The 26,485-nt window shown below is 52.1% G+C and overlaps 2 protein-coding genes and 1 non-coding gene across 13 annotated transcripts in view; 2 read left to right on the forward strand and 1 right to left on the reverse strand.

Annotated features, from left to right (window-relative positions):
- The window catches only part of JADE2 (jade family PHD finger 2), a 112,003-nt gene that overhangs the window by 42,208 nt on the left and 43,310 nt on the right, over positions 1 to 26,485 (reverse strand). The window contains exons 1-3 of one of the 11 annotated variants that reach the window (XM_032425146.1): positions 8,189 to 8,538; positions 4,299 to 4,483; positions 1,500 to 1,629 (exon numbers count right to left, since the gene is read on the reverse strand). The gene's annotated coding sequence lies outside the window, so the exon portion shown is untranslated. Of the gene's footprint in view, positions 1 to 1,499; positions 1,630 to 4,298; positions 4,484 to 4,576; positions 6,503 to 7,428; positions 7,518 to 7,902; positions 8,147 to 8,188; positions 8,539 to 9,766; positions 9,864 to 26,485 lie in introns of those variants that run through there. The other 10 variants (XM_032425143.1, XM_032425139.1, XM_032425141.1 and 7 more) reach the window with 10 other exon arrangements.
- On the forward strand, positions 6,169 to 23,840 carry LOC116645098 (serine/arginine-rich splicing factor SR45-like). The gene is made up of 5 exons (XM_032425075.1): positions 6,169 to 6,195; positions 6,781 to 6,935; positions 7,162 to 7,241; positions 7,478 to 7,950; positions 23,787 to 23,840. The coding sequence occupies exons 1-5, from the start codon at positions 6,169 to 6,171 to the stop codon at positions 23,838 to 23,840; spliced, it is 789 nt and encodes a 262-aa protein (XP_032280966.1).
- On the forward strand, positions 16,818 to 16,890 carry TRNAK-UUU. Its single transcript has one exon. It is a non-coding gene; the product is annotated as a tRNA-Lys (tRNA).

Raw genomic sequence — 26,485 nt, forward strand, 5'->3', positions numbered from 1 at the left:
AACTACAGTATTTTACTTCAAGGTAAGATGGGCAGCTCCCCACACTGAGCTCCTTCCTCTACCAACACTGGCTCTGCTCACGTTCCTAACACCCCGGGAAGCTCCGAGTTATTGGCTTCCTTACTACAGAGGCGCAGGGCCTTGTCCTGCTATAACTGGCTGAACTGGGATTTGAATCCACGTGGTCTTATCCCTGAGCCCACACTGAGCTGCCTTTGTGTCTGGGTGAGCTCTTGCCTGCGGACAGCGCTTTCCCACCCACTATTTCCTTGGACCCTGCAGACTCCAGGGTGGCAGAGCTTGCTCCGGTCTCCTCTTGGAGGGGAGGACCCCAAGAGGCTTGTTCACCTGCCTTGGGTCTCACAGCTAGTCAGGGGCCGAGTCCTAATGTGAGAACAGATCTGGGATTCGGGACCCAAAGCATTTTCCACCACGTCCCTTGTTAGTCTGGAACCTGGGCTGCCTCACCGCCCGAGGTGAAGGGCAAGGAGCCAATGTCAGTCGAGAGAAAGTCCCGCTTCCCAGCCCAGCTGCAGGCCAACCAGGGTCCCCACCTCTGCTTGGGATCCCGTGGGCCACCTGCCACTGCCACCCACTCCAAGCCTGTTTAAGCCGAGCCCTGGGTTTCCCCTTATCTCACGGTGGCCCCGCAGAGACAAGGGAACATGAGCTCTCTAAGGTGGGGCGTGACCATCCAGACCTCTGAGCCAATCAGGAGCCTCCTGCCTCAGACTTGACCTCAGCCAGGACCTTCTCCCCACTCTAGTGTCCCCTAACAGCAGGAACAGGATGACGGAAAGATTCACCGGGGCTGCTCGCTGCCAGCTCCAAAGGGACAGGCAAAGTTCTGTCCAGAGGGTGCAGAGGTGCAGGAGGGAGCCTGAGGACACCAGCAGCACAGGTGCCCGGATGTAAATTGCTAAACACTCATTGTGGCAGAAGGAGGAGGATGCCTCGGTACACAGGGACCTCATGAAGCTCGCAGAGCAGCCCTTCTAAGCCAGCGGGCAGGATGGCTGCTTCCCTTTTGCAGATGAGGAAAAGGAAGCACAGAGGTTAAGTGATTTGCTCAAGATCGCAGTGCTTGTAAGAAGTTTATCTGGTCCAGGAGCACATGCCCTTGACCTTCAGACTTCTCTGCCTCTGCTGCAGCAGAGTACTAGCAGCCCCGTGGCCCAGGCCGTGGACTGAATGGGGCAATAATGCTCTGCCACCCACAGGTGCCATCCTTGTTGTCCTCCAGCGTCTGAGTGTGACAAAGAGGACTTTGACAGGGCCCTGACCCTAACCTGCATCTTACCAGCCCAGTGCTCTCACAGGTGGGGGCAGCAGCAGGAGGGAAGTGCTATAAATGCAATCCTGCCCATGGATCCCGTGTGTCTCCACTTCCAAGCCTGCGTCTCCCAAAGGAGAAAAGCAGGAGCTCGGGATTCAGGGGGTGTCGAGTTCAAATCCTAGCTCTACCCCTCTACAGACCAGGGATCTTGGGAAAGACATACCTCCCCGAGGACAAGGACTCGATCTGGATTTTTACGTAAGTCTCCTCAACTTCCAATGTTGGCAACTGCTTCAGAATTGTAAAAACACTTTGAGAGGGCCAAACCAAACACATCTGTGGGCCAGAATCGGCTGGTGAGAATAACGAGAGCAGCGTCAAGCCCTAAGCACGGTGGTTGGCTCTCCACATAGGTGCTAGTCGTTCTGTGAAAATCTGGGGCCAGGTGAGGAGTCCTCCTCGCCGCGCCCACCCGAGCGGCTCCTGTACAGTAAGTCAGCCCGCCCAGAACAGGACCCTTGACTGCCAATGTCCTTCTCGTAATGCTGTTTCCTGCTGCCCAGGGACCTGTCACAGGTGACCTGCCAGCACGCAGACCTGCACCCCACCCTCAGCCAGCTCCCCGTCCAACCTGCCCTCCGTGAAAACACCCCAGAGTTCTCCTGGGTAGGGTGTTATTAAGGGAGCAGATTTTGTGTGGCTTAATTGGAATAATAACTAGGCTTCAGAGGGAAGCTCTGTTTTGTGAGTGAAGCTTCTTTCCTTTGAACCAAGTCTGTTCCAAAGGCCTCCCCGCCTCAGGTGAGGCCCCACTGTCAGTAGCTCATGAAGCTCTGAAGGAGGCCTGGGCTCTCCTGTGGGACAGCCCTTTGTCCCCGGAACCCCCCTTCCAACTCAACTAGGAGACAGGGAGGACTCCTTCACCAAAGTTGAAATCTAGGTCGTGGTGGTGGGTGCTGACACTTGGGTCTTAGCCTCTGGTTTTCTCTCTCCACTGGCCCCTCCAATCTCTCCCAAAGCAAGGTCTGCTCTGGGAGAACACCCCAGTGTCCTAAGGCACTTACTTGTGGGGATAAAAGTGTTTCTGAAGCCCTACCTATAAAGGAGAGTCTAGGAAAGAAAGGGTCCCCTTTTCCTTCCCTTGGCACCTCATACACCACCTCAGCACAGAGACAGAGAGAAGGAGCTCTCCTTCAGGAGCGTGGGTGTCCTACTGTTCCTTCAGTGGAGAGCCCACAGCCTCTCTGTGCAATCTCTGCCCCACAGCCAACCCCTGGCAAGTCCAGTGGGCTCTCCCTCCAGAACATACGCTGAATGCATCCACTTTCCCTTCCTCTCTACTGCTACCACCCTGTCCCACCCCGGCCCAAACCAGTCCCATCTCTTGCCTGGACTTCACATTCATCTCCCAGCTCCCGCTATTGCTCCTCCCCAATCTAGAATCCACATAGCAGCCAGAATGACCTTTAAAAAACATAAATCAGATCATGTCATACCCCCTTTTAAAAATCTTTCAAAGGCTTCCTGCTGATCAAAGGACAAAACTCAAGCTCTTGACCACAATATCCTACATGATCCGGCCCCTCCCTACCTCAGCAAGTTCACAGGGACCACTATCCCCTTCCTCACTGCTTTCTGGCTACACTGGTCTCCTTTCATCTCCTGAAATAAGCCAAATATTCCATGCTTCAGGACCTGTGCACAGGATGTGCTCTCTGCCTGGAAAGTTCTATGTAGTCTATGCATGTCTGACTTTTTATCCTTCACATTTCAGCTTAAATGTCAAGGAGGTCTATGCCAGTTACTTTATCTAAAGAGAGCCCACAATGCCGTTAGTCAACATCTGCAGAGCATCCACCACAGTTACTGTCTGTCGATCTACTTATGGAACGTCTTCCTCCTTGGAGAGGGGAGTAAGGAGCACGTCTGTCTGATCTCTGTGGGAGCCCCCATGGCCCCTCGAGTTATCCCCAGCACACAATAGGGGCTTGGTACCCAGGGAGTGCTGAGTAAGTTCTTGTCCCCTCCCTGTACAAGTGTGGGGAGCACACAGCCCAGCCGGCCAGCCTGCAGCTTGCAGGAACAAACACCCCAGGCCAAGATTTCACCCTGTTTTCACAGCCTGCCTTCCCCATCTTAACCTCACACATTTTCCAGGAGGCTTTATTTGGTAGGGCTCCTGGCTAATGATCAATGTCAACTCAGTAATAGGGCAGCAATTTGGTGGCAGATGTTTTCTTGGCAGCACTAGCCATTGGTCTTAGTGGGGGCCTTGGGTCTGGACTTGAAACACCAATGCCCAATGCCAGCCCCCTTTAAAGACCTCTCCACAAATAAACTCAAATAAACACCCTGGGCCTCCATTAATGCTCTTCCAGCTGACCCTGGGAACAGTGGGCCTTTCAGCTCTGCTAGTGCAGCCGCTCCCTGGGCAGTTAAAACACCCCAACCTGGCCTCCGGCCTCTCCTCTCTGGGGGCCACCAGGCCTGCCCTGCCCGCCACCACACACAGCAGGACTTCGTCTTCCTCCTTAAAAAAAGGGGGGGGGGCGGCTTTCAAGCAGGCAATTTACCATTCCAGACACAATCTTTCAAAGAGAAACAAAAACTCTCCCTGTCTGAGGCAGACCGCTTAGGCGTGTGTGTAATAAGATGCTAATACAATTTAATGATATTTCGGCTGGAAAACCTGTCCTCAGAGCCTCCTTGTGTCGGGAAGGCCAGACGTTCAGAAAACAAGAGCTGCACGCTCTTAAACCGCTGTAAGTGGGGGTCAGAGCCCCGCTCTTTCCTATCTCTCATTAACTTTAATGCCTTCTTGGGGACAGTAATCACCATTACAGAAATGACTTTGTACACACGGATCCTCAAACCTGCTTCTCCGAGCATAGGGGCGCCTGAGCCCTCCTCCGACACTCATCATGGCCCACCTGCAATTCCAAGTATCCCAGAGGGTACCCAGCTCCCTTGGAACATGCTGCCCACACCCGCTCCCCCCCCAGACCCAGTTCTGGGGACATACCTAGGGGGTCCTGGAAGAATGAAAGGGGTTTTGTCTACTTTGTCCTTCGGCACCTTCTTACCCTACCCTCCACCTCAGAGAGGGCAAAGCTCAGTCCGCTCGCTCCCACAGATGGCTGCCCATTGGCAACTGCAGGGTTCTTCCGATCCCTTCTTCAGAGAAGGGAGCTGGCTCTCTGGCCTAGCCTAAAGGGGAGAAATCAAAGGTCAAAGCTGCATTTGGGCCCTCAGTAGATCATTAGTAATAGTAAAAATGGCCAATACTAATCAAGTGCTTACCACATGCCTGGCTTTGGGTTTAATCTTCTTTATGCAATATACTGCTCAATCCATACACCAATCATGGGGTAGGGACTGTTATTAACCCCACTTGCAGATGAAGAAAGTGAGGCACAAAGCAACTGTGACAGCTGGTAACTGCATAGCTATAGCATTCAAACCCAGGCTATCTGACTCCAGGTGGTGCACCCTGCCCTGCACGCTGGGCTACCACGCACAGGCCTACAACCCCAGAGTGTGGCTGAGGTACTCCAGATTCCTATGGGTTATCTGAGAACCTCCCTGGGTTCCTAAACTTCTAGCCACACAGTCAGGGTCCTATGTGGATGGAGGACAAAGCAGGCCAATCCTGGCCTTCCCCTGGAGCACCTAAAGGCAGAACTAACTGTGAGGTCTGTGAAGAGCCTGCTGGATGAGTTGTGAAGAATTTGGACCGGAAGTCACTGAACCCAGTCTTGGGTATAAGAAAAACTACCTCCCCGTTACTTGGAAGTCCAGTTAACCAGAACACCCTGCACCCCCTCCCTCCCATCTCAAGGATGTGGATAGTAGTCAGTGTCAAAGGCCTACCCTCAAGACTCTGGGGTGCACCTTGGGGACTGGGACCAGCAGTCCCACCTCACCCCCCAATGAAAGCCAAGTGGAAGCTCTCTTGGATTAGTGTTACTGGCCATTTAGCCGTGCAATTTAGACAAAGGAAAAGCATGCTGGATGGGAAATGTTCTGGAAACATTTGCTGCATCCCAAGTCCAAACAACTTTGTCCTTAAACACTTCATCTCCGAAAGTGCTGAGGAGACCTTTGGCCAAACAGTTTCAAAACCAACATTCACTACAAGTCCTGCTGCCTGGGGCGAGGACTTCCCTCTGCGAGGGATTTGCTGTAGAACCAAATGCTTTTCCACTCCAAACAACACCCAACAGCACTTGGGACAACTGAGAGGACTCCAGATCAAACAAACATCCCTTTTTTCCCCCTACCATGCAAACTTTCTCAATAAATTATTCGCCCACTTCGGATCAAAGCCTGTTTTGCAGCCTGTGACCTAAAAAGCAAATAGCGTCTCTTAAACATGAAAGCCCTCCTCCCTGCCTGGGTCGGCTTTATTACTCATTCCTTCCCCTTACAGTTATTCTGTTGTTATTTTCCTCCTCTGCTTGTTAGATCGCTCTGCAAGTCCCAACCCGCCTGAGGAAGAGACGGGAGGATAGTGCGTTCACTTGGGGCCCTAAGGTGAGAGAGGAAGTCAGGGTAGGGGAGAAGCCAGCACCCTGGGAACCCAAAACAGGGCCAGGCCCGGTTGGCAGCTCCTTGCACGGCCCTTTTGCCAAATGTCCTACTGGGAATTTTACCAGTGAAGGGAGGGAGTTAATGCCACTGTGGGAGGAGGGGCCAGGCGGCCGTACCACCACCTGGGCCCGATTCGGTTTGCAAACAGAAATGTTAAGGGGACGTCCTGACAGCCAGTCTAGGCTCAAAGCTCGGGGCTCCTCCCCTTTCCAACAAAGGCAAGGCGGCAGGCCAGTCCCGCCCTCTCAGCCCCTCCCCAATCCTCTTTGGAGCCGCTCCGAGTGCAGACACGAAGCCTCCCGATGACCCCCTACAAACTCAGCCTCTGGGTAAAACTTTGTGTCCCGTAGTGGATGAGCAAGGGGTGCTGAGCGCGGGAGCAAGGTCTGGAAATCTGCAGAGACCAGAGTCGCCCGGTGCAGTGTGCCCTTGGCTCACGGCAAAGGGAAACACGTCCCCTCCCGCCCCCACCAGCCCCGGGCACTAGACCTGTAGCCAAGGTGGTTAAAAAAAAAAAAAGCGTCCCGGCCCGCGGCGGAGGCTAAGGGGATTGGGAGGGGGTGGCGCGCGCCTCCAGCCCGCCCCTGGAGGCAGTCCGCGGGACCGCAGGCTGGAGGCGCGCCGGCGTGATTCCGACCGCGGGAGCCGGGAGGAGGAGCCGGAGGTGGCTGCGGGGGGCTCCGGCCCAGGCGAAGGAAGGGCAAGAGGCGGTTCGGGCCGGGGGTGGTGGACTTAACGCTGGGGGCGGGGGGGGGGGCTTTAGGTGAAGCGGGTAAGAGGAGCCGAGCCTCTTGGGAAGCGGGCAGCTACGTGTGGCGGGGGACTGGGTGTGTGGGGGATGTCCTGGGCCTCTGGAAGCCACAGCGAAGCCTTCCTGCCTGTCTCGCAGACATCCTCGTCTTCTGATGTAACAGCTACGAATCGCCAAGCTGACCCCTTCTCATCCCTTGGCCTGGAGAATAGAGTGGCTCAGGCTCAGGCTCGGGGATAGGCGGGAAGGGACCGGAGGCAGCCACAAGTCTGCACCCAGGCGGGGAGGAAGCGGGCGGGTGCCGCTCCGCAGGCGCAGGCGAGTGGGTGGGAAGGAGGGAGAGAGGGAGGGAGGGAGAGAGGGAGGAAGGAGGTGAGGCCGGGAAGATGCCACTGCCGGGGGCGGGGCGCGGCCGGGGATCCGGGAGAGGGACTGCAGCGGTGCTTGGTGGGGGCTGGGGCTGCAATGTCACTTATTTGAGGATCAGGTGTGCATGTCCCAGGCTGAGACTGCCACTTGCCTATATCTTCCCGGTACCACCCAGGGCGCAGGGACGGAAGCGGAGGGCAGGGGACTGCAGTACCGTCCCCGAAGCGGGACGCGAACCAGCAGAGTTGGGAGAAGGTAAACAAGGGCCACGCCCCCTGCCGTCGCCCCGCGGGCGCGCACCCGCCGCTCCGGCCGCAGCCGGTACATTTCCACTCTCCCAGCGCTTCTCCCCCGCCGGACTCCCGCGCAGCCCCGGAGGGGGGGCTACCCACAACCCCAGCCCCCGCCCCGTACGCCGGGGCTGCACAGCCGGCATACTCACCTGGAAAGGGTGTCCCCCGCCCCTCCAAAACACTGTTTAATTTGTGCAGAGCCTCCGCGCCGGGGAGCTGAGCATGCTGCCCCCGCGTGCAGCGCCCGCGTGCACCCAGCCCAGAGAGGGGGCGACAGGGCGGAGGCGGTGGCCCCCGGAAGGTGTCTGGGACCGGACCGGCTGCACGTGAGCCCAGCGCGGAGTCATGTGCACCGGCTCAGCCCGGTTCGGCGGCCGGACGTGCTGCGTTATCAACAAAATGAAACTCAGGGCGACAGGAGAGCAGATAGGTCCAGGTTCTCTGAACCCCCATCCCCGGCAGAACGACCTCCCCAGCACTGCTGTCTCCCGCCGCAGCCCCTCCGCGCGGCCGGAGCCCGCGGGGCAAGTTGCAGCCCTGGCGCGCCCCCGCCCGCCCGCGCCCCCTCACCGGCCCGGGGGCGCTTTGCCGCAGTCATTAATAAAGAAGGTCGCCAAGCTCACCCTTCCAAAAGTTGTTGTTGCATGCGCCCCTCTCAGCCTCCCCGCAATGTACTCTTTAAAACACGACTGACCAACATGCGCAATCTCTCTCTCCTGTGCTGTGCATCCCCCCCCCCCCCCCCCCCGCGCCCTGGCTTCCTAGAACAGGCAGCCAGCAGGAGAGAGAGGGAGCGAGCGAGCAAGAGAGAGAGAGCGAGAGAGCGAGGAGCGCTGGCAGATCTGTTGCAAAAACACAAAATAACGCCGCGGAGATGCGCAGGGCCCATCGCTGGGGGCTGGATCTTACCTTCCTCCGCGGTGCCCTTCCGAGGGGCGCTGCCCTGGACTACGCGCCGCGGCGGGGGCCGGCGCGGGAAGGATGCTCCCGAAACCCGGAGCTCCTGGGGCCGGCGCGGGCGGGCGGGGGGCGCGCATCCATCCGGGGTCGCAGCGAGGGAGGCGGCCGGGCCTGCGGCGTCCCCGGCCCCGCACCCCTGCTGGGGACGGTCAGCCCGCTGGACCTAAGCCCTTGCCGCTAGGAATGGGCGCAAAGTAACTCCATGGACGCTACTCACCCCCCCCCCCAAAAAATAGCCTCAAACTGCGATGGCCGCGGTCGGCACCATTCACCAATCCCCCTGTGTATGTTTCTGTTTCTTTTTAAACCAAGACTTCCTTGTGATCTCTTTAGAAAAAAAAAAAATGTGTTGGGGTGGGGGTGGGGTGGGGGCGGGCGGGAGGAGCGAGGGAGGGGGAGTAGCCACTTTTTTCTTATTCACTCGGATCTCCACTCCTGACACCCCCCGCCGCCCGCCCCCCCCCCCCCCCCCCGTTGTTTGGCTTCGGCAGCGGGTCCAGGTAGCGTTGCAGGCCTCGGGGGGAGGGTGCTCTGCCGGGCCGCCCGTGTGCCTGCACCTCGGGCCCAGACTCCCCATGGGCTCTGGGGCGCCCCCAGCCCGCCCTGTCCCCAGGGCCGGGCCGAGCGGCGGCTGCGCCCGTGCAAGTCCCATCAGGTCTGCTCACACTTCACACACTCACACACACACCCCGCCCCTCCACTCTCTCACTCACACTTTCTGCTCACACTCCGCCCCCTTCGCGCCCCAGACCCGGGCGGCGCCCCCCGCAACCTTAAAAAAAAAAAAAAAAAGGCAAGCTTATACTTAAAAAAATCTTTTGGCGCCATATTAATGACGTACTTAAAATTTGCCATTTCTCCCTGCGTCAAAAAGACGTTTCTTTGCAAATAACAGCCTGAAGGCGACACTCGCGGAGGGAACGAGGTTTGCACTGAGCACCCCGCCTCCCGGGGCTCCAGCGCTGGAAGACCCTCGCCCTAGGCCCTGCTCCCGAATTGCTGGTTTAAAAATGCGAATCGAATAAATCGCGTGGCGCTTTGCAGCGCCAGAAGTGAGCAGAAAGTGCTGGCCGGAACGGAGGGGAGGGGCGCGCGCGCGAGTCTGGGGGAGGGGGCGCGGCCCTCCTCCCCCACCCACAGCAGATGGAAACTAACATCCCGGGCGGGGGAAACTTGAAATTGTGGGCGACCTCAAGAAAGGAGGGGCGGTCCGTAGAGAGGGTCCCTCTCGGGTTCGTCGCCCCCTCCCCCGCCCGGGTGCCTCCGGGTTCCCAGCTCTGCCCCGCATTTCCGGGGGGTGGGGAACGCAGTGATGGGTGGGTGGGTAGCTGCTCGTCCCGGTCCCACTTGGAGTTTGCCCCGCGGTGTCCCCTTCCCCCCCCAGCTCGTCCTTCCCATTACCCCTAAAGGGTTAAAAACCGAGGGGGCAACTTCCAAAGGCTGGCATTTGGCGAGGAAGCGGGGCGCCCCTCTCCCCACCCTTCGCCTCCTCGCCCCTCCTCCTCCGGCTCCACTTCCCGACTTGACCTTGTGGTGCACAAACAGTGCGCTCGGATCCTCGCAGTTTCTGGAAGAAGCGCTTGCGCTCGCCAGGCAGGCGGGCTGTCGGGCGGCTCGCAGGCGGTGGCGGGGCCTTGGGTCCGTTCCCGGAGCCGCGGGCCACACCCACCCAACCCGCTGCGCCCGCCGCGCTCACCTTCTCTCGAGGAAGGAGCTGGGCTGGCCTCCTGGGTGGGGAGGTGTGGGGGGCAAGCTGCAACCTTCTCCGGATGCTCCCAGCTGCGGAGGGGCTGGTCTCAGGCTGGGGAGACCTGGGAGCCTGGGTCAACATCCCCAAAGCATCGTTGCCAACTTTTCCTATCCTCTCCCTTTTGGCTGCCCCTCAGAGATAATCCAATAATTTTTTTCAACTCACCTTTGGCTTTGAAGGCATGTGGGTGAGTTGTGAACGGGGACAGGAACCGCCTTCCCTCTCCAAGACTGAAGGTTGTTTATTCTTTCTTTCTTTCCCTTCCACCCCCCTTCTATGGAAAGATAAATATACAATTTACATAAGATGACATTTATGTGACAATTAAAAAGATCCCCCGATGGAATGTTGTAAACACATTTGCTTATAGGAGAAATAAATCTAATAATAAACAAACTCATAATAACAGCACAAATCCTCTGACAGGGTAGATTGTCTACACAACAAAGGGAGATGATGAATGCAGAAATAAGCACTTTTTGCAACAAGAAAGAAATATGAGCTCAAAGGGAGTCACTGCAACATTTTCTTCCTTGCCCTTCATTCACAAAGTCTGGGGAGGCTTGTCTGGCAAGATTGAGGCACTGGGGTACCACCTCCTGGTTAGACCTGACTCCAGCTCTGAGTGGTCAGTTGTTAGGATTTTCTCAAACCCAAGCTCAATGCCAGAAAACAGATGACGCAGGCTGTTCACATGAAACAAAATGGTTAAATACCTGGATTCTAATCCTGGCTTTGCAGTTGAGTAGCCACTTGATGTGGACAAGAGCATTCATCTCTCTGTGTCTCTTTCTTCTTCTGTAGAACAGGATGGCTGGAGGGGTCCTGAAGCGGTGTGTGGGTATACATGCTGTTTGTGTAAACACAAACACTCCTGGCTCAGAGTGCACAGCGCACATTAGCACTTTCCCTGGTGCTTAAATTTTGGAAGGGTGACTGTGCTCCCTGAAAGTTCTTAACACTGAAAAACTGGAGAACAATGATTTTCGTCTTGCTCTCCATGAGGACCTAGACAAGATCTCCCAGTTAGGGCAAAAGGGAAGGCGAGGAGAAAAAACTGATACGTGGTGGGCTTCATGGTCAAGGTCCAGATGGCAGTCTCAACCACACATCTGAAGTGGGAATGGGGGTACCAATTGACAGTGGCACAGTCTAAAGAAACCGCTCTGATTGGGTCTGGTTGCAGAGGGCTTACATGCACCAAAAGATGGGACAGGCTCCTCCTCTTAGCCATCAGGATCCTGTGAACCTTGGCAAGCAGTTATAAAATGACCCAGAGAGAAGGAAGAGGGAGAAGATGACCATTTATAGAGCACCTGCTCTGTGCTGTGCAGTATGCAAGTCGTTCCATTTCATCCTCACAAAAATCCCATTTTACCTATTGAGAAAGGTTTGGTGACTTACTAACAGTCACACAAGCTAGCAAGTGGTGGTAGAATTGGCACCTAGTCCACACGACCCCAAAGACTACATTTTTTTCCATTTTACCCCACTGCCAGAAATAAAAAGTAATAGCATTATTGGTTTGATTGAGGATGGGGGCCTGATTGCTATAATAGCAAGAAAGAATTTTGTGGGTAGCACTTTGCCTCTAAGGTGGTTCACTGAATTTGGGTGAGACCCAGGTCCCCTAAGGAGTCCTTGGAAGGCACTTCTTGTTTAGGACTGGAAGCTCCATCAAAATTCTTGGATTCCCACTGTTCTCTGCTACTGTTTAAGGTTAACCTTGAAAATGTTAACAGAATAATAGCAATGGAGCTAATTATAACTCCTTAGTCTTTAGTAAAAGCCTCACAAATCATTAACTTATTACAGAAAAAAAATGAGAAGAAACATAAAGTTCTTGGAGATGTAATCATTCACTTTTGTCAACAAATATTTATTGAGTGCCTCTGGTATACCACGCACCATTCTAGGGGCTGAGGACACAGCACAAAAATGACAGACAAAAATGCCTACTCTCATGGAACTCACTTTCTAGTGGAAGGAGATACACAAAACTTTTTAAAGTAAAATATATTTGAAGGTTAGTTAATGCTATTCCGAAAAAATTAAGTAGGAAAGGGGGATAGGGAATGTGGTCATGCAATTTAAATAGAGTCCTCGGGGAAGAGCTGCCTGAGAAGGTGGCTTCTGCATAAAAGGAGGTGAAGGAATGAGCTGTGAGGGCTTATGGGAGAAGAGCGAGCATTCTAAGCCAGGGGTTCTTGACATGGAGTCCACGGACACCCCCCCTCCAGAGATCTGTGGATAGAAATTCGGGGGGTCTTGGCTTTAGATGGGGAAAAAATTGTATCTTTATTTTCACTAATTAACATTTAGCATGTTCTTCAATAATGAATGCAGATTGCAAATCACAGTAATATTAGCACCACCCGTGATACCATTGCTACTAGAAATCACGGATATTTTCATATCACGTTATCGTTGTTACAACGATCTTAAAATATCATTACAGTTATCACTACTTCCTAATTATGCTGCGAGCTCTTATAATTTAATGAGTTAATAAGAAACACATATATTACTGTGTATTACACATTTTAAAAATATTTTGAGAGTTGTATTTCAGTGTAATTTGTTTTCTTTATAATTTATGAAACTTATTTTATGGATTTAAAGATATTATTCTCAGAAGGAATCCACAGGCATCACAGACTGCCGAAAGGGTCCATGGTACGAAGTAAAAGAAACCACTGTCTCCACAGAGAGGCCAGCAAATGCAAAGGTCCTGAGGCAGGAATGTGCTTATTATGTAAATGTATAAGAAAGAGATTATATAGGGTGTTGTTAGGAACTTGGCTTTTGCTAGGTGTAATAAAGATGCTTTTGAGCAGAGGAGTGACATGATGACATGATCTGACACTGGTTTTTACAGGTTAGTTTGCTGTCAGATGGAGGACAGCCTGAAAGCAGAAAGGTTGAAGCTGGAAGACAGGTTAGAAGGTCACTGTAATAGACCAGGTGAGAGATGATGTTAACGTGCACTAGAATGGTAGCAGTGGAAGTGGTCAATTTCCATATATATTATGAAGATAGCTCTGACGTTTATTGATGGGGTGTGAGAAAACAAGGAGTCAAGAATGACAACAAAAGTTTTGTCTTGAGCCAGTGGAAAAACAGAATTGCCATTAACTGAGATGTGGAGACTATGGACGGAGTAGATTTGGGGCAGGGTAAGGAACTCAGTGTTATACATGGTAAGCTTAAGAGACCTACTAGATGTCCAAATGCAGCCATCCTATAGGCGGCTAGAAATGGCAGCCTCACCTCAGGGGCATATTCTGGGCTGAAGACATCTTTTGAGAGGTATCTGTAGGTGACTGGTATTTAAAGCTATCTAAGGCTGTTTGAGATCACTAAGGAAGTGAGTGTAGAAAGAGAAGAGGTCCAAGGATGGTGCCCTTGGCCACTGTAATGTTAAGAGGTCTGGAAGATGAAGAAGAATCAGCAAGATATTGTTAAAAAGGAAGTGTTCAGACATTTCTCCAAAGAAGAGATACAAATGGCCAATAAGCACATGAAAAGATGCTCAATGTTGCTAATCATTAGGGAAATGCAGATCAAAGCTGCAATGAGGTACCATCTCACGCCCAATAGGATGGGTACTATTTTATTTTATTATTTTATTTTTTTAAAGATTTTATTTATTTATTTGAGGGGGGGAGGAAGAGAGAGTGCGCGTGCACAAGCAGCAAGGAGGGGCAGAGGGAGAAGGAGAAGCAGACTGACCCCTGAGCAGGGAGCCCAACACTGGGCTTGATCCCAGGACCCTGGGATCCATGACCCAAGCCAAAGGCCAACTGAGCCACCCAGGCGCCCTGGATGGCTACTATTTTAAATATTTTTATTTTATTTATTTTTTTAAAAAGATTATATTTATTTATTTGAGAGAGAGAGGGCATGAGCTGGGGTGGGGGCAGAGGGAGAGGGAGAGAGAGAATCTCAAGCAGACTCCATGCTGAGGGTGGAGCCCTTCCCAGGGCTCAGTCTCATTTCCCTGAGATCATGACCTGACCCAAAATCAAGAGTCCAATGCTTAACCGACTAAGCCACCCAAGCACCCCCCCTTTTTTTAATTTTAAAGTAGGCTCCACACCCAATGTGGAGGTTGAACTCACAGCCCTGAGATCAAGAGTCCCATGCTCTACCAACTGAGCCAGTCAGGTGCCCCAAGATGGCTACTATTTTTAGAAAACAGAAAATAACACGTGTTGACAAGGATGTGGAGAAATTAGAACCCTTGTTGTGCTCTGTCAGTGAGAATGTAAAATAGTACTGCTACTGTGGAAAACAGTATGGCCATTCCTCAGAAAATTAAAAATAGAATTACCATATGATCCAGCAATTCCATTTCTGGATATATACTCAAAAGAATTGAAAACAGGGTCTTGAAGAGATATTTGTATACTTGTGTTCATAGCAGCATTATTCACAGTAGCTAAAATGTGGAAGCACCCCAAGTGTCCATTGATGGATGAATGGATGAATGGGTAAGCAAAATGCAGTATAGACATCTAATGGAATATTATTCAGCCTTAAAAAGGAAGGAAACTCTGACACATGCTACAACATGGATGAACTTTTGGGTCCTTATGCTAAGTAAATAAGCCAGTCACAAAATACTGTAGATGTCAAGAGTGGTGAAATTCACAGAGACAGAAAGAAGAATGGTATTTGCCAGGGGCTGGGGTAGGGAGGGGAGATGGGGACTCATCGTTTAATGGGTACAGTTTCAGTTTTGCAAGATGAAAGTGTTCCAGAGATGAATGGTGGTGATGGTTGCACAACAGTGTGAATGTACTTAATATCACTGAACTGTACACTTAAAAATGATTAAGATAGGGGCGGCTGGGTGGCTTAGTGGTTAAGCGTCTGCCTTCTGCTCAGGTCATGATCCCAGTGTCCTGGGATCAATCCCCTGCTCAGCAGGAAGCCTGCTTCTCCCTCTCCCACTCCCCCTGCTTGTGTTCCCTCTCTCGCTGTCTCTCTCTCTGTCAAATAAATAAAATAAAATCTTTTAAAAAAATGATTAAGATAGTAAAATCTATGTTATATGTATTTCACCACAATAAAAAAATTGGGGGAGGGGCGTCTGCCTGGCTCATTAGTATAACATGCGACTCTTGATCTCAGGGTTGTGAGTTTGAGCCCCATGTTGGGTGTAGAGATTACTTAAAAATAAAATCTTCAAAAATAGTAGTAATGATTTTTTTAAAATTGGGGGGTGGGTAGGGGAAAGTAAAAAGGAAGCAGCGGTATCCAGAGAGATAGGAGGAATGTCCTGGAAACCAAGGTAAGAGCATTTCAGGGGGGAGGAAATCTCTATGTCCAAAGCTACCAAGGGGAATAAGGTGAGATAAGGACTGACAACTGATCATTAGTTTCAGCCATGTTGGGCTCACTGGTGATATTGATAAAAGCCATGTCAACAGAGGGGCATGAACGGAAGTTTGATTAAGTGGGTTTAAGAGAGAGTGGGAAAATTTATAGTTGTTACAGCTTGTTCCAAGATTTTACCTGAAAATGAGTTTTCTGTAATATGCATGTTTATAGAGATGGATCATCATGTATCTGTAGAAATTCACTCTGTTGGTCATTCAGTAACTATTTCCTGGCTGCCTACCCTGTGCCAAGTCTTTTGCAAAGCATATAATTTGGCAGTCAGGAGAGGACAAATCCAGCAGCTCTGCCTCCCAAGCTCCAGGCAGGAGCTGCAGGTGGGGTTTGGGACAGATAGGAAAGCTGCCCAGGGCTGCATCTGTGGCTTAAGACACTGCCCTGGCAAGATCCAGCCTTGCCACTTTCTGTGGTGCTACAAATGCATGCCTGGGAGAAGCACCCCTCTGGAGCTGGTTTAGAGATGGTACTGACCAGTCCTAGGAGATGTCTGCATGATGTGCCAGCCAGGCCACCTGTCTCTTCTCAGACTCGCAGACCTAGCCCAGTGGCCACAGATGGCAAAAGGCAAAGAAGATCCCTGGGGCCTCTAAACACTTCCCCAGAAACTGGCAGCAGGCAGTACCTCTGGCCAAGTCAGGAGCCAGCTTGACCAGACACTCATCAAAGTGTGAGACGCCCCGAGTGGAGCTGAGGGGCCTGGCTCAACCCAAGAACCACCAAGAACCAAAGGCACTGGCTCCAAGTCAAGTTGAACAGTATAAGAAAAACCCTTTGGCTTTTCCCCAGGGTTTGTGATAGACTGAAGCAAATCTCTCCTCATCTGGCAACCTTACGAACACCCTTCCCATGCATTTACTGATGAATTCATAGCCATGCTGGAGCTAATCTGGTTTTATTAGAAATAACGTGCATTTAACAAGCATCCATGTAAACAAGGCTTTATCTTAGGGCACTGAGTTCCAGGTCCAGATCTTACCTTCAAGGGATTTTGGCCCATTGAGGAAGACAAGTCCTTAAGCATATGCAGGATGGTAAAACAAGCAGTCTTGGGAGCCTGTGGCGTGGAATGGTCCAGAGTCTGAGAAGGGTCTGGAGATGGACCTGCATATAGATAGCGATTTAGATGAGATGGGAGGGGGGAGGACCATCCAGAGAGATGAGGAGTGTCTGTCTGGTTCACAGCAGAGCAATGGGGCACAGAATATGATGTTAATAGCTGGCCTTAGGGTTCTTCCTGAGAGGAAATTGCCCTTTGTACAGGAAAATATACTCGTAAGCTGCCTGAGGATGGAAGGTGAGAACCTGCAGTTGTCCCAAGTTGGAAGAAAGAGATGAAAACATGCAGTCTACTTCTAGGAATCCACCCCAGAGAGACCCTCTGATGTGGGCCCAAGAAGATCTGTTTAAGAATGTCATTACAGGGGTGCCTGACTGGCTCAGTCGGTAGAGCATGAGACTTTTGATCTCAGGGTCGTGAGTTCAAGCCCCATGTTGGGTGTAGAGGTTACTTAAAAAAATAAAATCTTTAAAAAAGAAAAAAGAAAAGCTGGGAATAGCTTGAATGTCCATCACCAGAGCACTGGCTAAATAAACCACAGTGCAAAAAAGAAGGCAGCAAAGGAAGAAGCATTGTATGGTTTTGCATGTTTCATGTAGAAAGAGCCCTAATAAAAGTGTTAAGTGAAAAGCAGGTTTAGGGATTTGCAAATATCAAAACACTATGCTGTATACCTGAAAACAAAATGCAAGTTTCAGGGTACAATGTGCAATATGATCTCATATTAAAAAATTAAAAACCTAAAAAATACCTTAAAGGGGCGCCTGGGTGGCTCAGTCGTTGAGCGCCTGCCTTCGGCTCAGGTCATGATCCTAGGGTCCTGGGATCGAGCCCGGCCGTCGGTCTCCCTGCTCGGCGGGAAGCCTGCTTCTCCCTCTCCCCCTCCCCCTGCTTGTGTTCCCTCTCTCGCTGTGTCTCTCTTTGTCAAATAAATAAATAAAATCTTTAAAAATAAATAAATAAATAAAAAATACCTTAAAAAGCCTACATTTTTATTTGAACACAGCCACACAGGCGTATGTAATTTCATAGAAAAAACAAAGCATCTGGAAAGAGACTCATCAAATTGGTGACCGGTTGCCTGTGTTGTAGTGTAGGGAGTGAAGCTGGGAAGGGTTGGGGTAGGAATTGTGGAGACGAAGAGGAGGAGTCAACCCTGTGGTTGTTGAGGGAGCCCTAAGGAGCCCTTTGCATTTGGGTAGTGTTGCTTGCCCCACAGGGCTTAGAATTCTCCAGGGACGGAAGCATCGGTGTGTGTGTGGGGGTGTCATGTTTCCCTAGCCCAGTGATGGGCTACAGTGTGGTCTTGGAGGGCAGGGACAAGAAACCTGCCCTCTAGCCTAGCCCCATTGCTGACTCCTGGGTGGCCTGGGTTCTGTTTGGCCCTCTCTGGTCCCCAGCGTCAGGGTCTCTCTGGGCTTCTCCAGCTGGCCCAGCCTGGGATTCTAAGTCCATTCCAGAGCCTTCCCATGGAGTCTGAACTCCAGCAGGAGCATGGAAAAGCTCCATTTGGCCTTTAGCCTGCTGGGACTTGAACATGGGCCAGGCTGGGATTGGGAACCAGTGTGAGAAGAAGTTTCTGAGTAGCCTGGCCCCCTGGAGGAGCTCCCTCCTCTGACAGGTGGAGTATCATTTCTTCCCAGAACATTTGGCTTGAGGATACCTGGCCCAGCCTGGCTCCTCAGGAAACAAATGTGGGGATAATTCATTACCTGTTGGGCTCTCAACAGTTAATGAAACCCACTGAGTGAGGGCTCTGGGCTGGGAGGCAGATGTGGAGACTGCTTGAGGCCAGGATTTGGGCTCTGGGCGTGCAGGATGTTGGTGTGAGCTGTGCACAGGTGCAGATCTGTTCTGCATACAATTCCTGTGGTTGGTTTGGGCAGGCTTCAGGTTACAGAGATGTTAGATGAGGTCCCTGTCCTGAGGATACCACAGGATGGGGGAGGGACATAAATTGGATTTGGATGGGGTCAAGTATGTGCATGGAACCAAGCCTCATTGTGGAACTGGAAGCAGCAAGGGAAGCTGGCCCTGAGATGCCTCACTCCAGTCAAGGCTTCATTAATGGTGTCCTGGCCTTAACCAGCCTCCCAGTGCTGGGAAGTGCTCCAGGGTACAAGGTAGATGCCTTGGGAGCCTCCTGTAGGCACTAGTGAGCAAGCTGTTCCTCCCTTAGGGCTGTGGACAAAGTGACTTGTGAGTCTGGGTTGGCCTTGGACACTGTAACTGGTGGGCATCCAGGACCTGCAGCTCTGGTAGGTGCCAACCTGCTTCCAAATGTGCTAGATCTCCAGCCAGGGCCCTGGGGAGAGGCTTGGACAGGAACTGGCCTGGATGCCTGTGCAGCAGAGATGCTTAGAAACAAGGGAATTCTTGTCAAACTGATCCCCAGCTAGACCAGCTCCAGGCAGATAATCCACCTAATACAGTTCCTTTAGGAGAGTTCTACAGAGGAAGGAAAGCATGCATTACCCTGGCATCCGGCTGGAGCAAGAGAGGCAGATTCACAGGGGGCAGAGGGGACTGTGTTGGGCAGTAGGGGCTTCCCTGGGGAGCCTCTGCCATTGGGCATCTAGCTCCTTATCTCCCTGATCCCCAGCTGCCCTCAGAGTTCAAGGAAAGGCCAACAGCTCTTAAGTGTCTTGTCCTCTGGCTGGCCAGGCTGGAAGGGTATGCCCGAGAAAGAGCAGGCACCACCTTGCCCTAGAGGACCTCACAGTCCAGGTGGGGGGGTGAGATTCCTATACTGGAAACAAGATGAGGTAGGGCATAAGTCAGCGTCGAACTGTCCACTTTGGCCGTGTGTGCACATGCACACAAGAGTGTGAATGAGCCAGGAAGGAGCCACTATGTGGGGGCAGGGGAAAGAGAGATTATTCCCATGTGTGCATTTGTGTGTGCCCATGTGCATGTGTATGTGTGTGTTGTGTTTGCATGTGCCCAAACATTGCCTGATGCAACGTCTCTGGAGTTGCCATCCTCTGTGCTATTTGCCCAGACAACCTAAAAATAATTTCCATTTAACTTTAGGATTTGTTATTTGATGCATAAGATGCTTGCCCAGCAGATAGAGTTTTCTACCTACAGTTTATCTAAGATCAAGTTAAAATGAGTCTGCATTATTTATACACAGGATGGCTAGTGAGCAAAAGGCAGACCAGAACAGTCTGGATTTGTCTCGTAAGTCCATATAAAAATGATCCCTATGTGGAGAACAAAACTGGAGAGTGTGCACGGATTGACAGTGATGGCATTGACTGTGATGAGGACGATGATGAAGAAGGGCCCAGCGTGGCTACTGGGAGGTGTCATCAACCAGCTTTCTCACCCACGCATGACTTAGAATTGGGCACATGACAAGCAGTCATGAATATTTATTGAATTTGTTTGTAGACATTGAGAAAGAATGTCTACATATGCGACGCATGTGCAAATATGGAGCTAGATGACTGACAATTCATCATGGACAGAGGAGAATTGAATGGTAGACTGAGTTTAAAAATCAGTTTATTAGACCGATGGCTGAGGGATGATGCAGTTATCAGATTGAAAGATGAAAGCCATGGAGGAATGAGAGATCGATAAATAACTTGTTGATACTTGATAAAGGGGTAAGAGAGATAAACTGTGGCCAGGTGATGAGGTTAGTAGATCCATGGTCAGATCCAAATAAGTAGATGGATAGGTAAACAGAAATGTAGCAATGGAGTGAGAGGGGCAGGTAAGAGGATGAGAGAGATACTGTGGTGGGTAGATGTTTACGCTGTGCTCCCCAGAACCTGGAATATGTTACCTTACATGGCAAAAGGGACTTTGCAGACATGATTAAATCAAGGACCTCGAGATGGAGAGATTATCCTGGATTATCCAGGTGAGCTCAGTTTTATCACATGTCCTACCACTGACCTCCTTTTCAGCATGTCCCAGCCTCCTCTGCCTTCTTTTCAGTTCCTGATCATGCCAAGCTCATTCCTACCTCAGGGCCTTTGAACTCACTGCACCCTCTGTCTGCTTCTTTTTGTCACTCAGATCTCAGCTCAAGTGAGTGTTGCCTCCCTGCTTCCAGATTTTTGTCCTGAAGCCTTGAGCACACTCCCTTCCTGGGGACTGGGCTGGTGCAATGGGATGTCCCAGCTCCTACCCTGCCCTGGCTGGCAGTATCCCCAGCCCTGGGTCCCGCCCAAGGCTGCGGGATGGAGCAGTGTGCATGAGTCATCGAGCCACAGACACAGTCCCCTTGTTGGAGGGACCTGAGCAGTTATGTTGTGGCAAACTCCTAGAGCCAATGGACAGATTGAAAGGGAAGGTTAGGAATTTCCCCAAGTTATTCAGGCTCACGTGGGGCCAGGCGGGAGCTGGACAGTGGAAGAGCTAGGAATGTGCCGTGGGGATGACGCTATAACCTCTCTGTGGACTCTCCTATGTCCATCCAAGCTAAAACAGGCTGTGGAAGAGTAGATGGCTCTGAGAGGGTCTCATTACTCCTCAACTATGTCTTCATTCACCTCACATTGACTTAGCTCCCATGATGTACCAGGAATCATACTGCCCTACTATAGGTCAGGCCCTGCCTGGAAGGAGCTTACAGTCTAGTCGGGGAGGCAGGCTGGCCTGCAGACCTTCCCAATCGACTGGACAAGGGTTCCCCATCAGGGCTCACAGAGAAGCCGCACCTGACGGCCTGCATGACGGCAGTGACAGAGCTGGCTAAAAGCCATTCCAGACAGCAGAACTGGCCTGCTCTGTTAGTTTCCCGGCTGCCATGACAAAGTACCACAAGCTGAGTGGCTTAAAACAACAGAAAACTGTTCTTTCACAGCTTTGGGGGCTAGAAGTTCAAACTCAAGGTGTTGACAGGGCCAGGCTCCTTCTGAAGCCTCAAGGGGAGGATCCTTCATTGCCTCTTGTAGCTTCTGGTGGCTCCAGGTGTTCCTTGGCTTGTGGCTGCAACGTTCCAATCTCTGCTTTCATCTTTCATGCTGTCTTCCTTCTGTGTCTGTGTGTCTTCAAATGGCATGCTCTATGGGTGCCAGTGACTATGTCCAAATTCCCCTCTTCTTATAAGGACATCAGTCATATTGGATTAGGGCCCACCCTAATGATTCATCTTAATTGGATTACATCTGCAAATACCCTATTTTGAAATAAGGTCACATTCACAGGTACTGGGGGGTTAGGGCTTTTTTTGGTGGGACACAATTCAACCCCTAACAGTGGGTGAAGACTTGGAAGGGCCTGGAGCTCAGGGCCAGAGTGCTCTGCCACCTGCCATCTCATCACCCACAAGCTCTGTACATATTTCCCCCCAGGGTGACTCACTGGTCCATACACCTGCTGGCATGTTCCTACCTCCAGACTTGCTCCCAGCTTCCCTGTCTTGATGACTTTTCTGTCTCACTCGGCAGGCCCACCTCTTCAAGAGGCCTTCCTCTGGTTTCTGAGATGCTCAGGCTCTGGGCTCATAGTCTGTCCCATTCAGCGTCCTCCCCGCCCCATGCCAAGTCCAGGGTCAGGGAGCCAGAGGCTTTGAGTCTAGCCCTTCAGCCATCTCTGTATTCCCTCAACACCATCCCTGCCCAGGCTTCTCACTGAGCCTGGGTATCCCCGTGAAGGGGGAGGCAGAGCCCTGACTTCTGCACCAATGGCCCCAACTGCCAGATCGTCTTCCTTGCTCTAGCCACACTGCATCTGCTAGGAGCTCCCTGAGAGTTGTGAGGTCCCCCCCAAATCCATCACTCGGGGCCCCATGGAGTCCACTTGCCCCCACCCCCCCACCAGTGACCAGAGCTGCAGGGAGCACTGCCCAGCTGAGGCAATTTGGGGGGCTCACAAAGGGCCCCCGGACCCAAAGATCTCTTTCACCTACCTGCCCTGGGTCAGAAATTCCACCGTGAACAAGTCTGATAGCATCCACCTCTGATGAGGGCAAATGCCCCCGAGAGGAGACTCTCTGCCAGGAGTAGCTTAGGCAGGGACTTGCCTTGGGAGCCCAGCAGCCTGGTGATATTTCACTCAAGTCCCACAGGAGGTTTGCCACCCAGGAGCAGGAGGGCCCAAAGAAGTTGGGCCATCATACAGAGCTTTGTCCAGAGGCTGTAGGCTGTATACTGCGGGCAGCTGAGGGCAGCCCCAGGCCCAGCCTGGCCCAGGCAGAAACTCACTCAGGCCCCAGGACATGCACTAAGCCCAGCCTCTTCCTTCTTTCTTGCCTGTCCTCCTTTCTTTTGTCCTGCACCTCCCTGCCTGAAGACCCAGCCCCTCGGACAGACTCTCAGCCACTGGGCTGTTAGTGGCCTTTGGACTGGGGAAGGCCTGGGGCCTCCGTCCTGGGCCCCACACCCATGTTAGCAATCATCAGGAACAGGGAGAGGCCAGAACTGTCACTCCCTGGGCACAGTCCCACAGTGTCCTCAACTGGCCAGTCCTGTTCTATCCTTTCTCCCGTGGGGAGGAGCTGGGGGCAGGGAAGAAGGCAGGGTCTCGACCTGGCCAGAGACATTGTCCTGCCAGGGGCCCTCAGCCCCACATGTGCCCATGGAGCCCACACTCTGTATGGAGGCCCTAGGTGAGGCCGGGCTGCCTGGGCTGCTCCTTCTTTCCTGCCAGAGGGACTAGAGGATAGGATTGGGGGGGGGGGTGTGCTCACCACAAGATCCCAGGGGTTCCAAAAGGTTCCTTTGGAAGGGTGAGCCAGTCACGTCTAATGAGCTATTTCAGTTCTGCCATAATCAAGTCTAGCTTTGGGCTGCCTAAAATAGCCAGGTATAGAAGCCAAATGTCTGCAAAGATGGTTTGGCTCCTGAGGCCTGGGGTCCAGTGCATGCCCAGGTGGGGGTCAGGAGGGTAGCCTCAACCCCTGCACCCAGATTGCAGGCCCCTACCTCAACCCCAAGGCACCAGTCCAGGCCTAGCCCCTACCAGGTCCTCAGGCTAACGAATCCTCTCAAGTCCCCACTCTTACCTATCCAGCTAGTGCTTACGTAGCAAGCATTAATAAGGCCCCTTTTAGATTAAGAGCTGTGTGGAGAATTTCATGGTGCCCCAGAGAGGGTAAGGAATGGTCAGGGGTTTAGCTAAGCCTTGCTCTGAACCTGCTGCTCATTAGAGAGAAGGCATCTCCAAGCCTGGCCTGAGCCTAAGCGGGGGGTCCAGTCAGTAGCCTGGGGAGCTGGGGTGGCCTCTTTGCCCCAGATCATCTACCTACTGGGTTACCGAGGATGGCTAAGTTGGGGGCTGCCTCCCACCCTGGGAACACCCCCCTGATCCCGCTTTGGCTTGGTCCTCTGTTAAGCATGGTTAGACCTGCCAAATTCTCTTGATCCCCTCTCTCATAGAGGAAGCGGGAGACCAAGCAGTGTGTGGCATGGGCCTTGCAGCCCACGTTCTGAACCCTGAGCATAGCACCTATGCCAGGGCGGGGAATAGCATAGAGACACCCAGGGGGCACCTTTGGAGCAGAGCCTGCTGCCTCTTCTCAGAAAGTAAATGCTCAGCTCCTTCTCTGCAGCAAAATCCTGCTGTGTGTCCTATTTCCTCACCAGGCTCTCAGAGACCATCTGGGGAATCTGTGGGGGCACGATCTGCCTCCTCCAGGGGTACAGTCCCTAAGGTCAGCAACCACCAACTACTCCCCATTCTCTGGAGGTCTTTGTGCAGCACCAGGAAGAACACTTTCTCCCTCACTGGACTCTTGACTTCTCTGGGAAGCTCATCCCTCCCCCATTCCCCCTGAGGCTTCCTGAGCCCCAGAACTTCAAAGGTACAGTCTAACAATGTGGTTAATGCCTGCTCCACCACTTGGCAGCTGTTTGACTGTAAGCAAGATACTTAACCTCTCTGAGCTTCACTTGCCTCACTTATGAAGTAGAAATAATGACAGCCCTTATCCTAAAGAGTCATTGTGAGGATCAAACAGATCATCCAAGGGCTGGCACATAGAGAGAGCTTAATAAACAAGTGGTATGATTATCATCATTATCTGTGGGTATCCCTCTTTAACCTGCTTCTCCTCTTTTGCTCCTTTCCTCTAGACCCCTGAATTCAGAATTGTCACCTTCCTAAGGCCTCGGCAGTCTAAATGGGGGTGGCTGGTCAAGTCCTATTCCCAGGTGAGTGGGAGACAGGGATGTGTGTCTGAGCATTCTGGTTGTAGAACCTAGAATGAGTTGTCCACAGACCAAGAATGCTCTCACTTAGGTCACCATTCAAGGGGATTTCAAGAATCAGCATTTCTGTGGTAGAAGGCAAAGCCAAGAAACAGAGAGGGTGAGGGAGTCACTGAAGGCCACACAGCAAGCTTAGGCCAGCACTGGCCAAGAGCCCCAGTGGACCTGCCATCTAGCTCTTCTCACTGCCTGACTCAACAGCTCTCATTTCTCCAGAAGCTTCACTGGAAACCTCACTCTGGAGCTTTCCTGTTCAGAGAAAGCAGCAAACAAAGCGTAGAGCCAGCCCCCTGGGCCTAGAGCCCTGAGCTCCCTGGGCAGACCCACAGGCTGACGGAGACGTTACCGGAGCTGATGATTCAACTTCCTGTCTTTTGAGAGCGCCCAGACCACAGAGGTTTTCTTGCTTGGAGGAGGGGGGCATCTCCCTGCCTCGGGCCAGGCAGAGCGGGTCAAATCTCCACCACAAACCGCAGGGACTAGGCAGTGTGTGGGGCAGGCCGTAGGGGGCCATGCTAGAACCCTGACTGGTGCCTCCTGAAGCCTGTCTCCTCTTTGGGTTAATGATTACCACCTAGGGTGACCAACTATCCTGTTTTCCTTGACTCTGTCCTGCTGTTAGCACCCAAAATCCCACATCCTGGGAAACCCCTCAGCCCTGGGCAAACCAGAACAGTAGGTCACTCTATTACTACCCATATTTCAGGAGGACATGACTTATCATCTCAGTGACTCTGGGAGTATGGGCCCCAGGACAGCACATTCTAGAACAGGGAATTGGCAAACTATGGCCTGAGGGCCTGATCTGGCCCTGTACCTATTTTTGTAAAGCCCATGAGCTAAGAACAGTTTTTACATTTTTTAATGGTTGAAAACAAAATTAAAGAATAATATTTCATGACACGTGGAAATTACAGGAAATTCAAATTTCAGCATTCATAAACCAAGGAGCACAGCCATGCCCGTTCACTTACTCACAGGTCGTCTCTGGCTGCTTTCACATTACAAGGCAGAGTTGGGGAGCTGTGATGGAGACTATATAGACCCATAGACTGCAAAGTCTCAAGTATTTACTACTTCACCCTTTATGCAAACAGTTTGCTGACCCCTGTTCCCGAGGCAGGCTGGGTGGGGGTGCCTGAGCTGGACTGGTTATGGGTGTATATTGAGTGGGCAGTGACGCCTCTGTGAAGTAACTCAGAGCTGGAGCAGGCTTGATAGCCCAGCACTAATCCAGGATTTAGCAGATTAGCTGTCAGGTAGCAACGAGGCACTGAGTTTTTCTGACTCAGTTTGCCTTTCTGTACAGTGGGGTGAAGGTAGGAAGGCTCTGCTTCTCTCTGAGTACAGTGCCTCGTGCTTCAAGCTTACACAGTCCTCTCTGATACAACTCAGGCACTCCAGAGAGTTCTATGTGGCCTAGGGCAGGTCCTACTCCCTCTGGGCCCAGCCCACAGAGGAAGTACTTACTTATCTGGCTTTAAGGCAGACCCAGATCCTATTCCCAGGCCTGGAAACTCTATTTTAACCAACTTTTCAACAAAGCTCAGGAAGTACCTACTGTGTGCAAGGTACTCTTAGGACCTCCCAACATTGGAATTGTCCCTTTCACACAGACATATGAGGTGGGGAGCTCTCCTCTCCAAGAGAAGGTGCAGTAGGGCTTTTGGCTCCATGACCTCCACTTCTTAGACAAACACACTAGAAACCTCACAAGTGCCAGGTCATGTACTATGTGCTGGTCAGCTGAGCCAGCAGGCAGTTGATCGTCCGGGAGAGCTTGAACAATGTGGAAAGAAACTCTAGTGAAAACTGGACCCAATGCCAAGTCTAAAGTGGGTCCTAACTTGGCCCCTCTGCCCCTTCCC

The sequence above is a fragment of the Phoca vitulina genome, unplaced genomic scaffold (genome assembly GCF_004348235.1).
Source record: "Phoca vitulina isolate PV1807 unplaced genomic scaffold, GSC_HSeal_1.0 scaffold32, whole genome shotgun sequence".
Lineage (NCBI taxonomy): Eukaryota > Metazoa > Chordata > Mammalia > Carnivora > Phocidae > Phoca > Phoca vitulina.